Source organism: Ochlerotatus camptorhynchus, unplaced genomic scaffold (assembly GCF_037179485.1).
Source record: "Ochlerotatus camptorhynchus isolate MF236.1 unplaced genomic scaffold, CSIRO-AGI_Acam_v1.1 ptg000064l, whole genome shotgun sequence".
Lineage (NCBI taxonomy): Eukaryota > Metazoa > Arthropoda > Insecta > Diptera > Culicidae > Ochlerotatus > Ochlerotatus camptorhynchus.
The window spans coordinates 3070522-3092346 of record NW_027040554.1 but is presented as its reverse complement, the minus strand read 5'-3'; the positions used below and the strand labels follow the sequence as shown (position 1 = coordinate 3092346).

General features: G+C 38.4%; 1 protein-coding gene across 1 annotated transcript in view; it reads right to left on the bottom strand.

The window, feature by feature from the left end:
• Window positions 1-1986: 1986 nt before the first annotated feature.
• LOC135697001 (uncharacterized) overlaps window positions 1987-21825 on the bottom strand; it is a 76228-nt gene continuing 56389 nt past the window's right edge. The window contains exons 7-14 of the mRNA XM_065216544.1: window positions 19087-19305; window positions 18948-19031; window positions 18479-18691; window positions 16237-18417; window positions 14682-14906; window positions 13266-14606; window positions 2864-3035; window positions 1987-2344 (exon numbers count right to left, since the gene is read on the bottom strand). Of these exons, the coding sequence (XP_065072616.1) occupies window positions 1987-2344; window positions 2864-3035; window positions 13266-14606; window positions 14682-14906; window positions 16237-18417; window positions 18479-18691; window positions 18948-19031; window positions 19087-19305 (4793 nt within the window). The remainder of the gene's footprint in view (window positions 2345-2863; window positions 3036-13265; window positions 14607-14681; window positions 14907-16236; window positions 18418-18478; window positions 18692-18947; window positions 19032-19086; window positions 19306-21825) is intronic.

Here is a 21825-nt window from a genome sequence, read left to right as displayed (position 1 = left end):
TGTGTATGCCAAGCATAGGTGTGGGTAGCATAGGTGCATGGAAAACAAATCCAAGGAAAAAAACAGCATTTTGTGTGGTCGTTGGGGACGTGTGGTTCGGAATAGGCAACAAAATGTTCCGCAATTGTATCCTCCCTATTCGTACACACCCGAAGATCGGAGGCGAATGTCACTTCGACTTGTTTCATCTAGGAACCATTATCTGATGACTGTGTTGGGGAAGCAGCACATGCATGTACGTAATTGGTGGATTTGTTAGTTATTTAGGAGCTTTTGGACAATGCTTGACATTTACCACTTTTTCAATAGTTTCAATTTGAAAATCAACAGTCAAGAGCATTGTTATCGATGCGTAAAAATGTTTCTGATCGATTGCTGATAAAATAATTGAAATTGGTCCAGGGGCAGCTAAGTTATTAACGTTCAAAGTTGTACCCCCATCTTCCCGAAAGACGTAGTCCTACGTCAAAAGTTGAACTCGCCTCACGGTTTTCGAAAGATTCCCTTTCTTTTCACTTGGCAACTACATCAACTTCAAATGACTTCTAGCGAAAAAAAAAGCGACTGTAGTAGGTAAATAATTATATCAGTGATTTTGTCAAATTACCTTATCAAAAAATAGTAGAAATTCTCATGACTGATCATTACCAAACGTATCCCATGACAATTTAAAGCTCACTGCGTGATTGTGATCATTTCTTCGATTATATTTTATTGCAATACCTTTCGTTGACCTCTCATAGCATCGTAATGCTTGTTTACTTTGCACGATAGGTAGCCGGTTTGAAAGTTCAATAGGTAGACTTGGCTTCACTCTTGGCGTGACTCATTATACACCGACTCTACTATGAACTAGTAATCCTATAGGTAAACTTCGATATAACATACATTTTGATTTCACGAATGTATGTTATATCGAATTGTATCTTATATAGAAGCATGATTTTTAAATTAAGAAACACATTTCATTTTGCATTATTTTGATAAATTATAAGAAAATATAGCATATTTTGGTAATATTGTTCACCTAGAAGTGCAAAACAGCCTTTCTTAAAAAAAATTCATATTTTTCTTGCACAAAAGGAAACCCCCCCTTCGGAGATAAGCTGCAGTACAGTCTCCTGTAGGAACAACAGCTTCATTTTTTCAGTTCACAATACAATTATTACTAATAATGCGTGATTTAATTAATGCATCGGTAATTACCGTTGATAGCAACGCGAAATTGAGATATGAATGAAATATTATGTAAGCGGTGATTAGGGGTAAAGTGAAAAAAACAATAAAAATCAAAAGACGCTTCTTTAGCAATTGTTGGAGGAGTAAGGAGAAAAAAATTTAAACATAACTATGAATCATACAAGATGCACACATTTTTCTTAGATGTAAACATATTCTTAGATGGAATTTACCAGTGGAATAAACGTTTTAAATAACAAATGCATGGTCCTATTCAAATTTATTGATTAAGGTTATTGATAATAATCTATGATTAGCATTCTATTTTTCTTCGAAAATATATATTTAGTAACATTCAACTTGTTAAGAATTCAATGGAATTTATCATATCGTGTAGTTTTTCGAGTTAAAAAAAATCAGTTCAGGAAATTAAATAACCATTCATGTTTACATAACAACCAATGCATCAAATAAGATATTCACTCTTGAGATTTATCAAGTCTTTCTAGTTACTATGTTGTTCAAGATGTCTTGTCTCATTTTACGCAAAGAAAACTGGATGTTAAGCGACCAACCTTGCTCTTCCGCATACCTAAGCAGAACGTCAGCTCCATTCAAAGCAGCTTCATCAGAAACGTTAACATTTTCATCTTCAGGATCAACCGATGTAGAAAGATGTTGGCTATCCTCGTGATCTTGGTTCGTTGTGTAAGAGAAGTCATCAACTGATGGGTTGAGTATTTTCTCAACGATTTCATCGTCCTTCAGGATCTCGAACTCTGCGTTTTCCTCGTCAATTGTTTCCAGCTAATTAATATTATTCATTATGTTCCTCAGCCTTTCTTGCAATACGGACAATGGCAAGTCGTCCTCATCATCACCCGGTGTTTCCGTATGCAATATTTTCCAGGACTTCTGAATGGCAGATTCCGGAACAGCTTCCCATGCTTGGGCAATCCAATACATGGCATCTTTGATGTTGATGCGTTTGACGTTATCGTGAAAATCATCACCTCTTCCAAGAATCTCGTTTGTCATGATCTTCTTGTAACGAGCCTTCACCATCTGAATAACATGCTGATCCATCGGTTGGATTACAGCGGTGGTATTGGGTGGCAAAAATTTGCAAAATATGGCTCCGTCATCTGTTCGCAATTCCTCTGTACTATAATGAGCCGAACAGTTATCCAATACGAGAACAGCTTTCACAGGATGGCTTAGTCCTTTTAAAAAATCAGTAACTAGCGGGACGAATTGCTCAAAAAACCAATTTTTGAACAACTCCCTCGTCATCCACGCATTTTTGGATGCTCTGTAGTAGACAGGAAGATCCTTTAGGTTCTTCAGTGGTTGAGGATTTTTGTATTTTCCAATTAACATGAGTGGAAGCTTCAAAGAACCGTCCATATTTGAACAGGGCATAAAAGTTATGCGCTTTTTATTGACTTTTCTATCAGGAGCACTGGCAGAATTCCGGTCGACGTATGTTGTCGATGAGATTGCTTTGAAATATAAGCCACTTTCATCAGCGTTGAAAATTTGATATGGTTGCAAGTTATGATAACGCATTTCTTGCGAGAAATCTACAACATATTGGTCGATAACCGCAGGGTTGCTGGACAGTTTTTCCTCAGTTATCTTAAGAAGGCGAATATCATGCCTTTTGATAAATTTGTCAACATACCCACGGCTACCATATTCACCTTCCCCAATCATCTGTGAATAGAACTTCTGAGCCTGTACTTGAAGCATTTCGTGGCTTACAGGAACGTTTAGCTGCCGTTTTTGCAGGAACCAAACGTATAACGCCTCGTCTACCGCTGGATATCGAGGCTTCTTGAAGCGCTTTCGGTTAGCTGTGAACCGATTGACACATGAGAAATTGTTTAGAGTTTGACATGAATGCACTTACCAATATTTCCTTGAACTTCCGCAATGTTCGACATTATTTTCTGCTTCGCACGAATGATGCCACTAACTGTCGCTCGCGATTTTATGTTGTATTTATGCATTATTGATTTTATGGACATCCCTTGTTCTGCATCCTGAATTATTTTTACTTTGTCGGTTAAAACAACAACGGAACGTTTCCTTGTTTTGTTGCAAGTTAATTCTTTAGGAATTTTCGGAGCCATTTTTGTGAATTTGTTTCGATTTGATTTAAACTTTGAATGAATGTGTCTAAACCACTGGTCCTATATCAATAACTAAGAGGAAGAGGAGACAATTGCCTTCTTACTCTTTTATTTCTATCTCTATCTCTATCTCTATCTTACGCACTTCAAATCGACCAATCACGAGCTGGTTCGCGTTTGACAGAAAAGTGGTTCGTTTTCGCCCCCTTATTGTCTCCTCTTCTCTTACACTGTACCAAAACATCATGCTCTGTTCGAATGAAACCTCAGACCATTCGAATCGAAACATCGAAATTGCTTTTTCAAATGATAGCTGCAACCGGACGACGATTGTTTTGTACTCAGATGATGCTCCTCTCGAATACAGGATGAACATTGATACGAGAAGCGAACGGACCTCAGTTGAAATACGTAATGCTCTCTGTAGAATGATTATCATCCCAAATTGAAATGCATATTGTACATATTGATACATAACGAAAATCCTCCAAAACGATGATGTAAATCATTCTATCGAACGTCTTTTGCTGATCTGAGCTGAGAAACGAGCTGAAAACATATTCATCGCTATCAGAGGTGGTCCGAGCATTGATAAAGCGTAGGAACCGAAGATTGTCTATTTCGTGGTGGAAGAAGTTTCGTCTACCAACAAAAGATTTTTGTATCCATGATGGAATGGCTGTTCCTGGCTATTCAATATGAAAATATAAACAATCGAACTATCAATCCAATTTTAAGCATTTGCAAGCCATCCTATTATTAAACTGATATCCTCTAAGCACTGTATGTTGTACAGCCAATTTTCAAATAAGTATCATCCTTTATTTAGAGGACAGTCATATGGATGCTCGTCAGCTGATGACGAATTCAACCATAAGGCAATCATCCAAAATTCGAAAGCATATTGCTAAAGGGCTCGACCAATGCAATAATCATCCGAAGTATTGCGGATATTTTCGTTCAGTGTAGATCAATAACAGTGTTTGACAGAAGCTTTCATACAAGGTGTATATAAAATTTAGTAGAGGTGGGAATATTATACGCTGATCTGACTATGTTTTAAAATCAGTGTCAACTTCAACTGCTAATTTCTCGTGAGTAAAAGCTCATACACATGTTATTTAAATGAACAGATAATGTGTTTGATTTAAAAACTCAATTGAGGGACATCAAAATACGAACACTCTTGCTTTCCTATATGCTCCCACCTTTCCTATGTCACGATGAGAAATGTAGTCAACATGAGAATGACATTTATAGGATGGATGTACCGTATGCTCATTACAATGTTTGACAGCTGCTGGTTAAAAAGCTTTTCTCCCCTCTTCGCCTCTCAGTAGAACATATGGAAAAGGACCACATTTCACCAGCGTGTTACATCCAGCAGCTGTCAAAAACCAATAAAGAACCATGTGTGGAAAGCTAAATACCTCATTCCATCCTCTATAAACCAGTGTTTGAAGACGTTAATATCAATTCAATTCCATCAAAATGCTGAATTTTATGAGTCTCTTGAAGTGAAAATCAGTTTGCCAGTGTCAAACTAAATATCGCTGACATGAATATCACAGCGGCTCTGCTCATAGTTTTGATTATGGGTGTGCATTAATTTTAAATTAGTTGGAGCTGGAAAATCACTAAAATGTCTTACACAATTAGTGCACAGCCCCTGCAGACTTTCAATACCTGCACCTGGGATGCTGCCCCCCCCCCCAATGCGAGGTCTCTGGACGGTCAATTTGGACTTATAATCTATTGTTCTTGAATCTTGAAACACTAATTCTGATGATAATGAGAAATAAAAAAAATATTTTGAAAGGTGTATCTTATATCGAGGTAAAATGTATCTTATATCGAGTGACGCTATATCGAGGGTATGTTATATCGAAGTTCACCTGTATAGATTACTACTATGAACCAAGTTTGTGTCGGAATTCGACCAGTTTGACTCACGGCTAATCTTCAATATGAAGTATTCGATATTTTCGATCAAATCAAAGCACGAAAACGACTCATCTAATCGAAATGACAACTGTGACGAAATTGAAGGAAACTGGATTGCCTTTTCAGAAAAAAAAGTAAACTGAATAAAAAACATCACCAAATTTCGACAAACAAAAAATAACTGTAAAAAACTTCTGTTTATTTAAAAACTTATCAAAAATGCTAAGTTTTCTGGAATGGACACTTGACAAATTGACCAAAATCGTAGAATATCTACTATTTGTGCACATTTTGAACTTTTTTTTCACAACTAATTTTTATTGTTTTTTATGCTTAACACATAGTTTTTAGTCCAGAAAAATAGTTTCCTATCATACAGGGTGGCCAGCAAACCGGGAAATAACAGGAAATTTGAAAAGTATCCTAAAACCTCGCCTAAAACACCGGGTATTCAATGGGAGATCCGGGAAAAATAAATAAACCTTTTTTATCCGTGTTGGGTTGGGTGTTGGGACCTGCATTTCCCAATATCAAAGGGTTCTGTCAGGCCCTTATCGAGAAATATACGCCTTTTATTGAAGATTGCTGTACAACACCATAGAGGTAACTCTAAGACTAGAAGGTACCGAAGAATCGTGCTCAACTTTTTCGTTCAGCTCTGTCACTATCTTCAGTCCCAAGCTAATCAATGCACCCCTCGAAACATATGAAAATCCACGAACCCCTCATTTTATCTGTCAAACTTTCATAGCAAATCAAAACAAATATATTGTAGTACTAGAATTTCGCCTAGAATGGGGTACGTTAATCGATTAGCTTGGGAGCAATAGGCTAGTCAAGTAGTGAGCCAATTTTAAATCTTTAGTTTCCACCGGTTGGTTCCACCTTGGTCCAAACTTTTCTGTTGAGTGATTGAATAATATTTAATCTTAGTCTGAGCTTTCCTGAAGTGATTTAACTAACTTTGAACGTAGATACCGCTCCCCTAGACCCCTTCCTCGTTCTTGAGAGATTAACATCATTTGAAATTTAGCCTGAGATTTTAAAGACTGCACCTGATGGTCGATTTTTTTTAAAGCAAGCACAATTGTTAAGGGGTTACGCCTACCTGCAAACTTTCAAAAAATCGATTTATTTTTATTGTCCTAATCGAAAGTATATAAAGTCAAGAATATTTCCTCAAAAGATCAAGTTGATCCGATGAAAATTGTGAAAGTTTCGCGACGTACAAAAATATTCACTTATAGTGGACTAAGCCCAACTTGAAACTTTAAACGCAATTATCTCGGAATCATATTTTCAAAACCGGTGCCAAAAATTTCTCGAAATGTATACATTCGATTCGTTTTGATTTCTGTTCAGTACTATTTTGTGCAGTCCACGATCGTTCGGATTTCGTCTATCGATTTTTTACAGCCGATCAAAGACAAATTTTAAGGATCAAAAATCGGCAATTCAACTTTGCAAGGCCGCCATTTTGTCAAAAAAATTAAAAAAAAAACCGAAAGATCAAGGACTAGTTAAACACAGGGTTAACGATTTGGCATGGTTTTTTTTATTTCAGATGATTACATCACAAACCGCAGTTGGCACCGCAAAAAGCGTTTTTTAGAACATCGTCCACGGGGAGCAGCCGTGCGGGGCACCAGGACCTCGTTTTTACAGCATCGACTGATAAATGTACCATTTAATGTGTGTTCAATAAACGGCAGAAAACCGATTTTCAATATGTTGCGTCGTTTTCGAGAAAAAAAATCCAAACTTTCGCTTTTTTTTGGTCTTGCAGGTAGGCGTAACCACTTAAGAAAACTGGGTTTACATTAACAAAAGTACGTATTATTTATAGAAATTTGGGTTTATTGATCAGCCAAGTTGGATTTTGGCTCCGTCCTTTGAAAAACAGGCATGGATTTTAAAGAATAGACCTTTATGAATTCATATGATTTTTTTAAGCCAGCTTGGATTTCGGTTCAATATGGTTCAATCGTTTGAAATGTGTGCTCAGATTTTCTAGAATGGAACTCGCTGAATCCATACGTGAAGGACGAACCTGGCTAATATTCACAAAAAGTAAGTATTTTCATAGAAATTTGATTTTTCTGTTTGCCGAATTGAATTTTGGCTCCTATCTTGAAAAATATGCTTGTATTTTATAGAATAGATCCTGCTGAATCCATACGTGAGGGTTGAATTTCTAAATTTTTGAGAAAACCTAGTTAAAATTCACAAAAGTACGTATTTTCATAGAAACATTGATTTTCTGTTCTGCCAAGTTGAATTTCGGCTCCGATCTTTGAAAAATAGACTTGGATTTTATCCATACGTCAGTGAGGGTTGCATGTTTGTTTGTTTTTTTTTTTGTGAAAACCGAGTATAAATTCACAAAAATATATTGATGGAAGATCGGGTTTCCTGTTAAGATTTTGGCCCCATCCTTTGAGAAATAGACTTAGATGTTATGACCTTGCTGAATCTATACGTGATGGTACCTTTTTTTAAGCATGCACATTTTTTTTAGAAAACTGGATTTAAATTCTCAAAAGTACGTATTTTCATAGAAATTTGAGGTTCCTGTTCTGCCAAGTTGAATTTCGGCTCCAATCTTTGAAAAATAGGCGTGGATTTTATATAATTGCTGAATCCATACGTTTTTCCAGAGAAATTTGGTTTTTCGGTACTGCCAAATTGCATTTCGGCTCATATCTTTGAAAATTAAGCTTTTATTTTATAGAATGGGTTTTGCTGAATCCATACGTGAAGGACGAACCGGGTTAATATTCTCAAAAGCACGTAGGGTAACCAACTGATTTTGGACCCCTAGAGGAAGTGAGATCACGTTTATGTCAAAATAATATTATTTGTTTATTATTATTATGCAATTTACATGCGGTTGTGTTCGAAAGCTACTCATCTTGGATGTAAAATGTCACTAGATGTTTTATTTATTGATATATACTCAAGAAATAATTCTTTTCACATCATGATATTCACATATTTTGGACCCTTCCACTTGATTTTGGACAGTGTCCATAATATATTTTGGACACACTGAATGGGAACGAATATATTTTGGACATGCTGAAGTTCTTTCAACCTATGAGCCTAAAATTAATTACGACGGTCACTTCTTCCTATCTCGCATTTGTTAGGCTTCGTCTAGGTGGGAAAATTTTCAAAGAAGGTGCCGTAAAACGGGGTGAAATTGATCGCTGAGTATACCCAATATTGTACTTATGCATAATATTTTTACAATGTATACAAAGATACCTTCGTACGCTTAGTAACGAAAAACATGTTGCACATGAAAAAATATCACGAGAAATTTCAGCGATCAATTTTGCCCCGCTGATCAATTACACCCCGTTTTACGGTATGCATAAAAGTTAACCCCCCGTTACTCGCGCTGTTGTACTTTGTACAACACATATGAGTTTTCCATTGCCATTTTGTTGCTGCCAATCGATCTGAAACCAACTTGTATTCCTCAAAAAACTTGTTTTGAACTAAAAAAGCTAAACTTTGATTACAATTAACCCCCAAAATGCGGATAATAGAGAAAATGTAAATGGAAACCGCGTAAACGGTGTCCATACTACGTGGGATTGACTTAATTGGTTACAACATGGAATATCTCGAGATCCTGACCAGATAGAAAGTTACTGTCTTGGGCAAAGTTGTTCAGGAGGTCAAAGCCTATTTCTTAGTGTACAATAGTTCAGAATTATCTCACTTCGTGGTGCTAGTATACATGTGAAATTCTCGTGTATAAAATATCTCTAGATCCTGACCAGATAGAAAGTAAATGCCTTCAGCAAAGTTGTTCAGGAAGTCAAGCTCTTTTGGTTGGTGGAGTAGTTCAGAAATTTCACACTACGAGGCGCTAGTATATACGTGTAATTCTCGCATATACAATAGCTCGAGTTCTTGACCAGCTAGAAAGTTACTGTACTGGGCAAATTTGTTCAGGGGGTCAATACTTTTCGACTGGTAGACATTAGTTCAGAATTTTCTCACCACGTGGCGTTTGTATACATATACACTTCTCGCATATGATATATCTCGAGATCCTGACCAAATAGAAAGTTACTGTCTTTGAAAAAGTTGTTCAGGAGGTCAAAGCCTATTGCTTGGTGTAGAATAGTTCAGAATTTTCTCACTATGTAGTTCTAGTATACACGTTAAATTCTCTCATATAAAATATCTAGAGAGCATGACAAGATAGAATGTAACTGTCTTGGGCAAAGTTGTTCAGGGGATCAAGGCCTTTTGGCTAGTGGACGGTAGTTCAGAATATTTCACTTCATGGTACTAGTATATACGTGCAATTCTCGCATATGATATATCTCAAGACCTGCTAAAAATGTACTGTAATCGGCAAAGTTGTCCAGGAGATCAAACCCTATCGTTGGTGGAAAGTATATAATTTTCTCACTAGGTGACGTTGACAGACACGTGAAATCCTTGCATTTAAAATATCTCTGAATGACCCGCATACTAGTGCCACGTAAAGGGAAAATTCTGAATTACTGTACACCAACGAAAAGATCCTAACATCCTGAACAACTTTGCCCAAGACAGTAACTTTCTGTCTGGTCAGGATCTAGAGATATTTTATATGCGAGAATTCCTCATGTATACTAGCGTTGCAAAGTGAGAAAACTCTGAACTTAAGTCCACCAGCAAAAAGGCCTTGACTTCCTGAACAACTTTGCCGAAGACAGCAACTTTTTATATGATCAGGATTTCGAGATATTTTATATGAGAATTTCACGTATATACTAGCACCATATAGTGAAAAAAATCTGAACTATAGGCTTTGAACTGCTGAACAACTTTTTCGAAGACAGTAACTTTCTATCTGGTCAGGATTTCGAGATATATCACATGCGAGAACTTCACATGTATACTAGCGCTATGTAGTAAGTAAATTTTGAACTACTGTCCACCAGCAAAAAGGTTATGATCTCTAGAACTACTTTGGCAAAGACAGTAACTTTCTATCTGGTCAGGATCTCGAGATATTCCATGTTGTAACCAATTAAGTCAGAACCCTCGTAATATGGACACCATTTACGCGGTTTCCATTTACATTTTCTCAATTATCCGCATATTTTGGGGGTTAACTGTAATAAATATTTAGCTTGTTTAGTTAAAAGCAAGTTTTTTGAGGAATACTCGTTGATTTCAGATCGATTGGTAGCTCGGCTGCAAAATGGAAATGGAAAACTCACACTGTTGTACGCGTGAGTACTCGTGTTACAAAAGTTGGCGCGTTTAACGGAGGAAATATAATAAATCATAAGGAAACAACTAATCATACCATAAAAAAAATCATTCAGAAGTAAATCTTAATACGGAGACCTGACTCTATGCTTGCAGTCCATATTATTTTTTGTATGGGCTGTTCATAAACTACGTAGACGGTTTTTGAGAAATTTCAACCCCCCCCCTTCCGTAGAAGACAGTCTCAAACACAAAATTTAAAAAATTGTATGGACCGTAGACATCTACCAAGCGCTCCCACCCCCCTAAAGCGTCTACGTAGTTTATGAACAGCCCCTTAGTTAAATGCGTTTGGGAGATAGGAAAACTTTTGTGGAAAACTAGGAACTAGGAAAACTAGGAAAACTCAGAGTGGACCACTCTACGTGTTTTGCCGTTTTTCCCATTTTGAATCGCCTGATAAACAAGAAATATATTTAAAAACAATGAATTCATATAATTTTGATTGATTTACTTACCAATTTAATCAGAAATCTGAGATAATAGCATGATCGACCAACCGGAATTTTTTTTTGTCGCTCTTTTGATGATTCTCATTTGATAAGTGTCCAAAATAAGTTGGTTACATTTTTTTACGATCTTTTTTGGACACTTTTTATTCAATACTTTTTAAGTAAAATCTTAAGGTGAAATCTTTATAAACACGTGAAATACATCTTCCAAAGTCAGATACAAAATCATTGAATTGTATATTTTAGACCAAATTTAAAACAAGTACACTAACGCTGATTCCTCTTGACAAACGTCGAAACATGAAACTTTTTCGATAACATTTTCTAAAACTGCATAAATTGAGCAATTGTAAGCAATTTGAGGTGAACTAATGATCTTGAGACATAGCAAGTAATTGAAAGAATGTAATTACAACATCAACCCATATGAATTTGAAGAAACTAGACAGTAAGCGAGGAAAATATATGAAAAGGGTCCAAAATATGTAGGGGTCCAATTCAAGTTGGTTACCCTATTTTCTTAGAATTGTTTTTGTTCTGCCGAACTGAATTTCGACTCCTATCTTTGAAAAATTGGCTTGTATTTTATAGAATTGACCTAGCTAAATCCATACATGAAGGTTGAAACGGGTTTGTAATTCGAAAAGTATTTTTTTTTAGAAATGTGGGTTTCCTTTTCTGTTCAGTTGGATTTTGATACCGTCCTTTGCTTTGCTTTGCTTTGATCCTATTCATCTACATTATTACCAATGTTCTTCCAAAAACTTACCCGATAACCCGAGTGTTGCACATAATAAAGACAACATTTGTGGCTCCTGTTAGGGATCGTCCATTAATTATGTCACACTTTTAGGGGGAGGGGGTTTTGGAAACTGTGACGAGCCTTACAAAAAACAATTAAGGTCCTTATAAAAAATGTGACAAAGGGGGGGGGGAGGGGGATGGGCAAAATTTGCGTGACATAATTAATGGACCTTCCCTTATACATAAGTGTAAAAAATCACGGCTTCAAAGAAGTATAAGGCTAAAACAAAGGCTAAGAAGTAATGTAAACGTTTGAAATATACGGTTTAGATGGGGTGTAAAACAAATTTTGCATGTTTTAATTTAATAAGTTCATTTAATTTGTGTAATAAACAAGTATTTTAACTATACATAACTGCTAGTGTTTGCTACTGCAAGTTGTAAACATATGTGATAAGTTTTTTCGGAAACAAATAATAAACCTACATTGCATAGTGTAGCGTATCACATCCCCACTGCATTTTCGTTCTGTATTGAGGTCTACAACAGCTGTGAAAAATTTGGTTATGATCTTGATTTGCGGGAAGGTTTTAAATTTGGTATAAGAAACGGAACGGAATTATTCATTTGCTGGTCGAAAAATCAAAAATAGCTCAATTTTAGATTAGGAAACCTAATACGGCATTTAGATTTTGTCGAAGATCATAAATCGATTCGACTTCTGGCAAAAAGTTATGATTATTTAACTTATTGCCTAGTGCTTCGGGCATATGCCTACAGGCGTATATTATGTGCGAAGTAAAAGCACAGACAAACAGACGCAACTCATTGAATTTTCGTCGTCGCTAAAACATTAAAAAACATCGTCGCTAAAACATTACCGCCATCTGTTGAGTACACTGCGGTGGATAGTACACTGAACAGATGGCGGTAGTGTGTAAACGTAAAACGCACGGGAATTGACTATGCGCGCCATTGGTGGCGGTACTACCAACTACGATACTTTTAAATTGACCGTTAAATGCTTGTTCGATGAACAACTTGCTAGTGTTATGTCTGTTTGTCTGGGGTTAGTTCTGAATAGTTTTCTCAATCTAAATCCCTGGTTTGGTCAAAATTGAGCTGTTTTTTGTATTTTTAACAAACCAATTAATAGTTTCGTTTCGTTGGAAAATTAAAAATTATTCTGCAAATCTAGATCATAACCAAAATTTGGCGCAGTTTTTGGGGACCTCAATACACATCGAAAGAACAGTGGAAAGGTGACCCACCCTATTGAATAGCTTTAATTACCATTAATATATTTTCAATAGGTTATGTTTACGCTGCTTATTGTTTTTTTTTGTCTTATTAGAGCATAATGTTTCGCTTATTGTATCCAAAGCCATCTACTATAGCTAAATAAACTTGGCCCTGAAAACAGCTACCACTATTGCAGCTGCAATCAAACCGTTCAGTACTCGAACCATCATCGCCGAATTACAACCATCTTTGTAGCAAAAAACGCACTGGTCCCTGAAAACTTCACAATTTTGTTTCTTTTCGGCATCAAGCTCTGAAACGCATCCTCGCTCGGTAACAATTCTGCGCTCGTTTCTAATAAGATAACAGCCACGATTGGCGTACTCTACGATCCCTTCACATTTCTCCACCCGATAGGATACATTGGGACCGTCACAGTTACTTTCACAGATTGCACACTGTTGAGTGAGCTGATTTTCGTTGTTACAACCTGCTTCGGCACACTCTTCAATCGATGTAGCTGAGCATGTATTTTGGCCCTGTTCCGATGAGCAACCTCGAACGATGCTATTATCTTCCTGTTTGCACGTGAAGCATCCGGTTTCACTATCCGTAGGACACTGCTCGGCCGAGTCCGATTGGAAGCCCCACGCACAAGTGACATCCATTGATTCCTTGCACCTAATGCAGGCCAATGATGACGTGGTGGTCGTAGTTTCTACGCTGTTGACAGTTGAAGTGCTCGCGTCGTTTGTTGAAGTGCTTGCCTCGCTTGTTGAACTGCCCTCTTCGGTTGTTATGGAACTGTCTTCAGTTGATGTGCTTGTACTTCCCGGAGCTTCTGTAGTACTTTGATCGGGTTGATTTTCGCCATTGCAACCTGTTTCATAGCAGGGAGTGCATAACGCTCCAGTACAAATTGTTTTTAGTTCGGATATGCATCCACGAGATACTGTTGAACCATCATCTGAAATAGCAGTGAAGCAACCATCTCCTTCAACGTATTTGGCACAAATTTCAGGACTTCCAAGCATCGTCTCACAGTCGTCGCAGCGATAGCACTTGATTCTGTCCGATGGGAAGATGTTTTTATTGCAAACGGGTTCAGAGCAAGTTTCATGTTTGTTTCCATAACTGGAACAAAGGTTTTCAAAGCCGCTTAGGCAACCGCGTGATACAATTCCCTCTTTTGAAACGTACGATATGCAAGCTACATCTTCGCACAACTCCCTGGCGTCTAGTTCATTTCCACAGTCCTCTCCTTCGCACTCAATACAGCTGATGATGTCCGGATCTGTTGAATACAGGTTGCATCCATCACAGCTGCAGAGTGTACAATCTACCAGATCAGAACATTCAGGGAAAGCTCGTTGACAACCTTTCTCAATTATTTCATCATTCACCAAAAGGCTGTAGCATTGATCTGTGCTGCTTAGATTAAGTGTTCCCACACATAGCTCCGTTTCTGATTTTTCTTGGCAGTCTCGTGCACCACTGCACTTAATACAGGAAAGCGAACTATTAAATTCGTACGGATGATCATTACAACTGGAGCTATTGCATGTTAAACAGCGTTCGGTGCATTCAAGAACCGTGTCCATTAGGCAACCTCGGTAGATAGAGTCACCTGGAAGTAAATAGGTCGTATTTGAGTTCAATGAAGTCGGCAACTATTGCAGTTAAAAAAAAAGCAGATCCTTACCAATAACGTACGTATAGCAGGATTCATCCGGACTGTATTTCGAACAAGCAACTGGTCGATCGGTTGGTGTTAGATAGTTGCATTCTTCACACTGATAGCATAGGATACGGTCCTCAGGAAATGCTGCATTGTTACACATGGATTCGTGGCATTCATAGCAGGTAGCATCGCCTTGTACGCAGGCAGTTGTTTCGGTGCTGCATCCTTTTTGCGTAAAGCCTTTATCTGTGAATTATATGAAACACGATTTAAAATTGACTTCCGGTGTACCGCACAATATTAATGCATTGGTTGACATAAAAAGCTCTCAATTGATAACTGTGGAAGCGAGAACACTAAGTTGAGAGCACTTATAAGCTTCTGTAAGACCGTTACACCAAGGAAGTAGAAGAATGAATGCCTTCTGGAAGAAGCGTTTGATCTTTCTGGATAGACTCGTAACGGATACAAAGATACCTAAGGTGTCGTAAGCCACCGTGGATGTTCCTGCAACAAAATACATCAGATGATTATTTTAAGGGTTAAATTGGTGCCGTGACCAATCGTTTGAAACCTGCGGGCCTGTTTTTAAAACTATGTAACCACCATACGTGAAACCTGTAACGTGCTGAAGATATTAAGTGATTGGCGTCATCGACTCCGAGGATTCCGCTCCATTTCCAGCTACGATGGTGTGGCCTGAAAGGTAGCCGTCTGGCTGAGTATGTTCTGCGTTCTCGATTCACCGTGGACTTCGACAGTTCTAATCGAAAAACATACTCACTCTAAAAGGCGAGTGGGCATGCCGGATACTCGAGCAGTTGTAGTGTTTTCTTATCTTCAGTTACATTCTTCCAGCCAACAACCACTTTCCTCAATAGAAAACCGATGGTTTGGGGGGGGGAGTATGTTTGTGCAAAGCGTCTAGTACATGTTCAATTGCCCTATTATTTGTAGTAACGTTTGTATCCACGCACAGGTGTCGTTAGTGGTACACGCAAGTGTTTTGCCTTGTGTCTTGCTCTGTATACCAAATACTGCTTTGTATTGTAATGAATGATGAACGACAATAAATAAATGATATAGTTCGTATGCCTCCGCCATGGCAGGACGGCCAGACAATCGTTCGTCTTTTATTTAATTGTTTTCTAAAATAACACAACGGAGGAAAAGGTCCTGCCCGTGCGCGATCATATTTGGTATAGTATGATTTGGTACCATATGATCGAGCACGATAGAACCCTACTGCGTTGTGAGCAGTATAAGATTAAATTAAAAGGCGACCGAATATTCTACCGACCAGCCATTTCACACACGATACAATAAATGTACAAACACAATACGGTATAGCAGGCATTACAATGTTAACAATAGTACGAATAGGGAAGTGGCGCTATGCCCAAACATGTGTAAGACCGTTACACCAAGGAAGTAGAAGAATGAATGCTTTCTGGAAGGAGCGTTTGATCTTTCTGGATAGACGCATAACGGATAAAAATATACCTAAGGTGTCGTAAGCCACCATGGATGTTCCTGACACAAAATACATCAGATGAAATTGACTTCTCGAACTTACCATCAACGTAGCTTACACATCTGCGCCCTTCACATATGACCAACATGTCCGGTGAAACAGGTTTCATCCATTCACCGCATTCCGGATTTGTGGAAGAGTCACACGAAACACAGTTGAAAATATCTCCATTACAGTCATCATGACTGCACAACCTGCACAATCCTTCTAGACTGTTCACGCATTCCTCCTTAATCTCACTGTCTTCATCCAAATCGCTGAGACAGCCCTTTGAAACCATATCCCCATCCGTGTATTCGTAGCAAGAATCTTGTCTTCCGAGAAGTAGTTGCTTGGAGCATTGCTGCCCATCAACTATTCCGCGGCATGTTTCACCTTCACAGGTAACGCACGAAAGCAAATTCGATTCGTACGCTTTGTAGTCATTGCAACCCATATTTGGACATTTAACACACTCATCTTCACACGTTTCTTCCTCAATGCTCGATAAGCAATCCCTCTCGACCCATGTGGAATTCTCAAAGCGCGTGTAGCATTTGTCGTCGGGCGTGTACACCACACATGCCTTGACAAGCCCCGGAATAGGATTGAGGCACTCGAGTTTGGAACCCTGGCAAACGTAACACCGCTGACGATGTTCAGGGAGGATTTTGTCGTTACACAGTTTACCTTGACAGGTGTCGCACTGTGAAATATTTTCGCATGCGTCGGGGAAATCTTCGACGCAGCCTCGTTTGGTGTAGCCATGGGCATCTACTAGAGTCAAGCATTCCGTTTGGCATTCGAATTGATATTGGGAAGTAGATACCAGCTCGGAGCAATCGTTGTCCTCGTTTGAGTTGCACTTATAGCATAATGCCGCTCCAAAGTTGCAATCGTTTTCAGAACATATTGTGCATCTAGGATCTTCTATCAAGCAGTCCTCGTAATATAAATGGTCGATAGGTAGCTCGGATAAGCAACCCTTTTCGATTATCAGGTCTTTGAAATATAGCGTATAGCACTGATCTGACCGACCCAGAAGTTGTTCCTTTGTACACATTGTGCCAAATGCTTGCCCTTCACATGCACTGTTGCTCGGGCATTGAATGCAGGAAAGTTGGTTTGCTTGCACCGTATCCTGGCTATTGCAGTGTTTATCGTGGCAGGGTACACAGGGTTCGCTATCGCATACGAGAGCTAACTTATCATTAGAGCAACCTCGTGTGACCGTGATATTGTCTTGAGCGTATGTGTAACAGAATTGGTCTTCGCCGTAGACTAGACATGGTTTCGAGTCGGAAGGCTGCAGCTTTGATGCTTCACATCCATCTCCGTCGCACTGGTAACAAGAGATACGATTTTCAGGTAGGAGTTGTACGTTGCAATTGTGATCTTTACATTGCTTACAAAGTGGACCTTCGATGCATATACCTTCCTGATCAGTGGAACATCCCCGGTTTAGATGCCCGGCGTCGTCCATGTAGGTAACACAAACTTCGTTGGCTTTACAATAAGATAAATCGATTGGATTCGTGATACATTCAATACCGTCTTTATCAGTTGAACAACTGAAACAGGACAGATCGGGAGTATTGCAGTAGTCTTCGTCACAGAGCTCGCAAGATTGTTGAGGGGTGTAGCAAAAAATTTCTAGGTCTTCTGGAATTCCGTCACTTAGACAGCCTTTGAACAATGTAACGTTGGCTACGGAAATAGTTACGCAGAGATTAATGAGTAAATCTTCATTGTTTCCACACTGCTCTGCTGGCGTGTAGTTGGAGCAGTTTTTTCCTAAACATGAAGAACACAACAACGGATTGGGCTTAACTTCGTGAGTATTGCAGACTTCGTCGACACAAATAAAGCAGTTTATGTTTTCTTTGCAAGAGGTGAACCCAGAGTCCGATACGCAACCACGATCAATGGTTTGGTCCTTGAGATCTTGGACAGTGTAGCATCCTTTGAAAGATTGAATGCAGACTTTTGGTGACAAGTCTTGGAGTTCGGTGCAATTTTTGCATTGGTAACATGATTTGCCTATAATATCCGAATTACACGCAGCTCCTGGACAAATTTCGTCATCTTTGAGTTCCTCCCCGTTATAGTCACTGGTACAACCACGAATCACTTCTCCTTTATCCTTTCTAACTGTAAAGCACTGATCTGCGGGATTCGCACAAAGTATGGTTTCCACATCGTCCACCGTCAAACAATCTGTACACTCGAAGCACTCCGCAAGTTCTACAATGACAAATTATGTCGATTAAATGGAAGATTGTTTGTCATGTCTGATGGATATCACCTTCTGCATTGCACAAATTCTCCTCACATTGAAAACAGTGGTCTTTATCGTTATCACAGATTTCGGGTATTTTATCAATACATCCCAACTGCGGCGCGTTGTCCTGGTTTTGGTAGCGGAAACACTTCTTATCAGACTTATTACTGCTACATATCTCATTGCACATTCCATCGGAACACAAGGTTGCACAGATATCGTTGTTGTTGCATTTGTCTTCTCGGCAAATATTTTTGCACAATCCAAGTTCTTTATTACAAAGGTTTGAATCGTTAATGCAAGCTCTTTTAACGTCGTGACCTGAAATTATGTTGAGATTTACTGAGCGGTCGAGGATTGTGAACGATCATCTTACCATCAATATAAACCGCACAATTCAAGAACGTTTTGCAAGTCTTTGTGTCGTCATCTACGCAGTCTTCACCAACGGCCACGCTACAGCTGTAACATTCCCAAGGTTCAATCGAGTTACACTTGTCTTCTGTGCATGTATTACAAGCGTTTCCGCAATCTAGTCCTTCTTCAGACAGACATCCACGACTCGTGGTGTCGCTACCTGTTGATACTCAACCTATTTATATCAGAACATTTAACTGTACCTATCACCTTACCGTCAATCTTGTAATAGCATCCCGAGACATTATTCCGACTGCAATAATTAAGTTGCTCTCGATCAACGACATCGCAGTCCTCGGTACATTGATAGCATTTCATCGCATCTTTCGGAAACAGTTCATCGTTGCTTGCGGGCTCCCCGTTTTCTTGACATTTATCATCACATATACGATCCTCAAACTTGCTGGAACATCCGCGTACCGTGTGGCCTTCGTCTGTCAAATCACAAAAGTCATTATTTTTCTATGACATGTTATAAGCCTCTTGATCTTGATGACATTTTTATTTTCTATAATTATTGTAACATGTTATAACCAGGGCTGGTAAATGTCATTTTCAATTTAAGATCTCACGCGATATTTACAGAGATACTTCTGTCACTATCATCGGATGAGAAAATGATGATAGAGATTTTGTTCAAAATTTCATCGATTTTTTTGTCATGACAGAATGTGACAGTGTTGTGTTCATTGCAATTACTAGCTTATTTATTGCTGTTAATGTTACTAGTTCCGAGAAAATCTTAATAATATATTCATTCTACTGATTACATACGGTTGTTTGCTTAAATTCATCTAAATCAAATAAAAATGTTGATGTCAAAACCGCATCAGAATTATTCTCATGAGTGCTAGATCATTGAAAAATGAAAGAAAGCTAATGATAGGTAGTTTCGTCTCGTGATAGTTAGAGGACTTGTTTTCTCATCGTCACATGACGGCCGTGATATTTACCAGCTCTGGTTATAACTGTGTAGTCTGAACGTTGTAAACTAAAACATATGAGTGAACAGCAAACGATTAAAATAATTAAAGTTCGCGAAAAAATGAACAATTTAGAAAAGTCGTAAGAATTCTTTCGAAAGCAAGACGGTAAAATTGTTTGCAAATGAATACTGGCCGAGGTCGATAGCAAATAATCAAGTTCTTCTATATGAGTCCGCATCGTACTGAAGGAAGTGTTACTGCTACCTAAAGCTACAACAAATTTAAACATCACTTTAACTTCCTTTTTTGACTCTTGCTCCTCGTCGATCCTTGTTTGGACCCTACCCGAAGTAATCCTGCTTGGAAATCGATTTGGAAAATTCCTCTTCGATCCTTCAGATTATTATAGTAATCAGCTTGGAAATCGATTTGGAGAAACGTTTTACTGCCGTCATGGCGCCTAAGCGCAAAAGAAAAGGACAATCTCTTGATCCTCCTTCTGATGAAATCAATTTGATATGCTCACGGATGATGAGAATGATCCATCATCCATGCAAAATTCAAGTAAAGGTCTCCCCTATTGTGATAACCACTTCTGATTTCCATGCTCTTCGCACGAAACTTGAGAACTTGGTTAAATCCAAGTTTTCACTTCAAATTTGCCGTCGAGGTGAATGCCGTGTATTGGCTGAAAGCTTGGCTGGATTCAAACCTCTTCTCAAGTATCTTACTGATAATCAGCACTTTTTTTTTACTTAAGACACCACACCACAGAACGTCTATTCAAGGTTGTCTTGAAAGGTCTGCCCAGTGGTGAATCCCTGGATCATATCAAAAGTGAATTGACAAAATTACTTGTAGTTGAATCAAACCAAGTAATCAAAATGAAATCCCGTCCTGGCGATTCGCGTAATAGGATTTCTAATGATTTTTATTTAATTCACTTCAAGTCTAGTGAACTAAACAACAATAAGGCCTTACAAAAAGCTAGCCTTATGTGCCTCCATGTCCATGTCCAAAACCTCACCCAGTGCCGTAAGTGCCAGGGTCACGGAACAAAACATTGCTACATGCCAGCTAAATGCATGAATTGTGGAGATTCCTCTCACGCTAAGGACGACTGTCCTATGAAGGAAGATCCTAAGAAATTTAAATGTTCAAATTGTGGTGAAAACCACAAATCCAATTTTTGGGAATGTAAGACTCGCAAAGTGATCCTACAATCTTGTTCTAAGGACAGGTAGTAAACGTTCCACGTTCCCGGTCAGGTACTAATGTTAACAACAGTCAGCGAGGAACAAATTCTACATTCTACGGACCCGTACATAGGTACAAATAGCTCCTCTGTTTCAAATTCTTCATCTATACCCACTGCCAACAATGTTCAGTAAGTAAATGGAGCTACCTATGCTGCTATTGCAGCGGGTGGAAATCAAAATCAACATTCTAGCCAACATAATTCTAACGGAAATTTTGATGATTTCGACTAGCATTACTGCTCCTAAAATTGATTTTTTACAGAAATCATTAATCGACATGATTACTGATAGGTTAAAAACTAACTCCATGTTTGATGCTATTAAAACTGGAGTTTAATTTGCGAACAATATAGTCATGACTTTGAATGTAATGGATTTCAAATCATTCAATATTTTGAATGGGAATGGTCGGTCTATTAAAGATAAAGAAGACGAGCTATTTAATTTTTTAGAGTTCATGACGTGCATATTGCCGTTATAACTGAAACGTTCCTTAAGCCTGACTATAAGGTTAATAGGGACGCAAATTATTTCATTTATCGAAATGATCGTCTTGGTGGAGCCGGTGGTGGCGTTGCCATCATTGTTCATAGACGTATCAATTATCAACATTCTATCTTCATTTGGAACCAATATTTTTGAAACTTTGGGAGTTTCTGTCGATACAAAATTTGAGCAACTTGCGTGCCAGCAAAAGAATTTTCTCAAGGGTGACCTTCAGAAACTTACCCGTCATAGGTTTAAATTCTTCATTATTGGTGATTTTAAT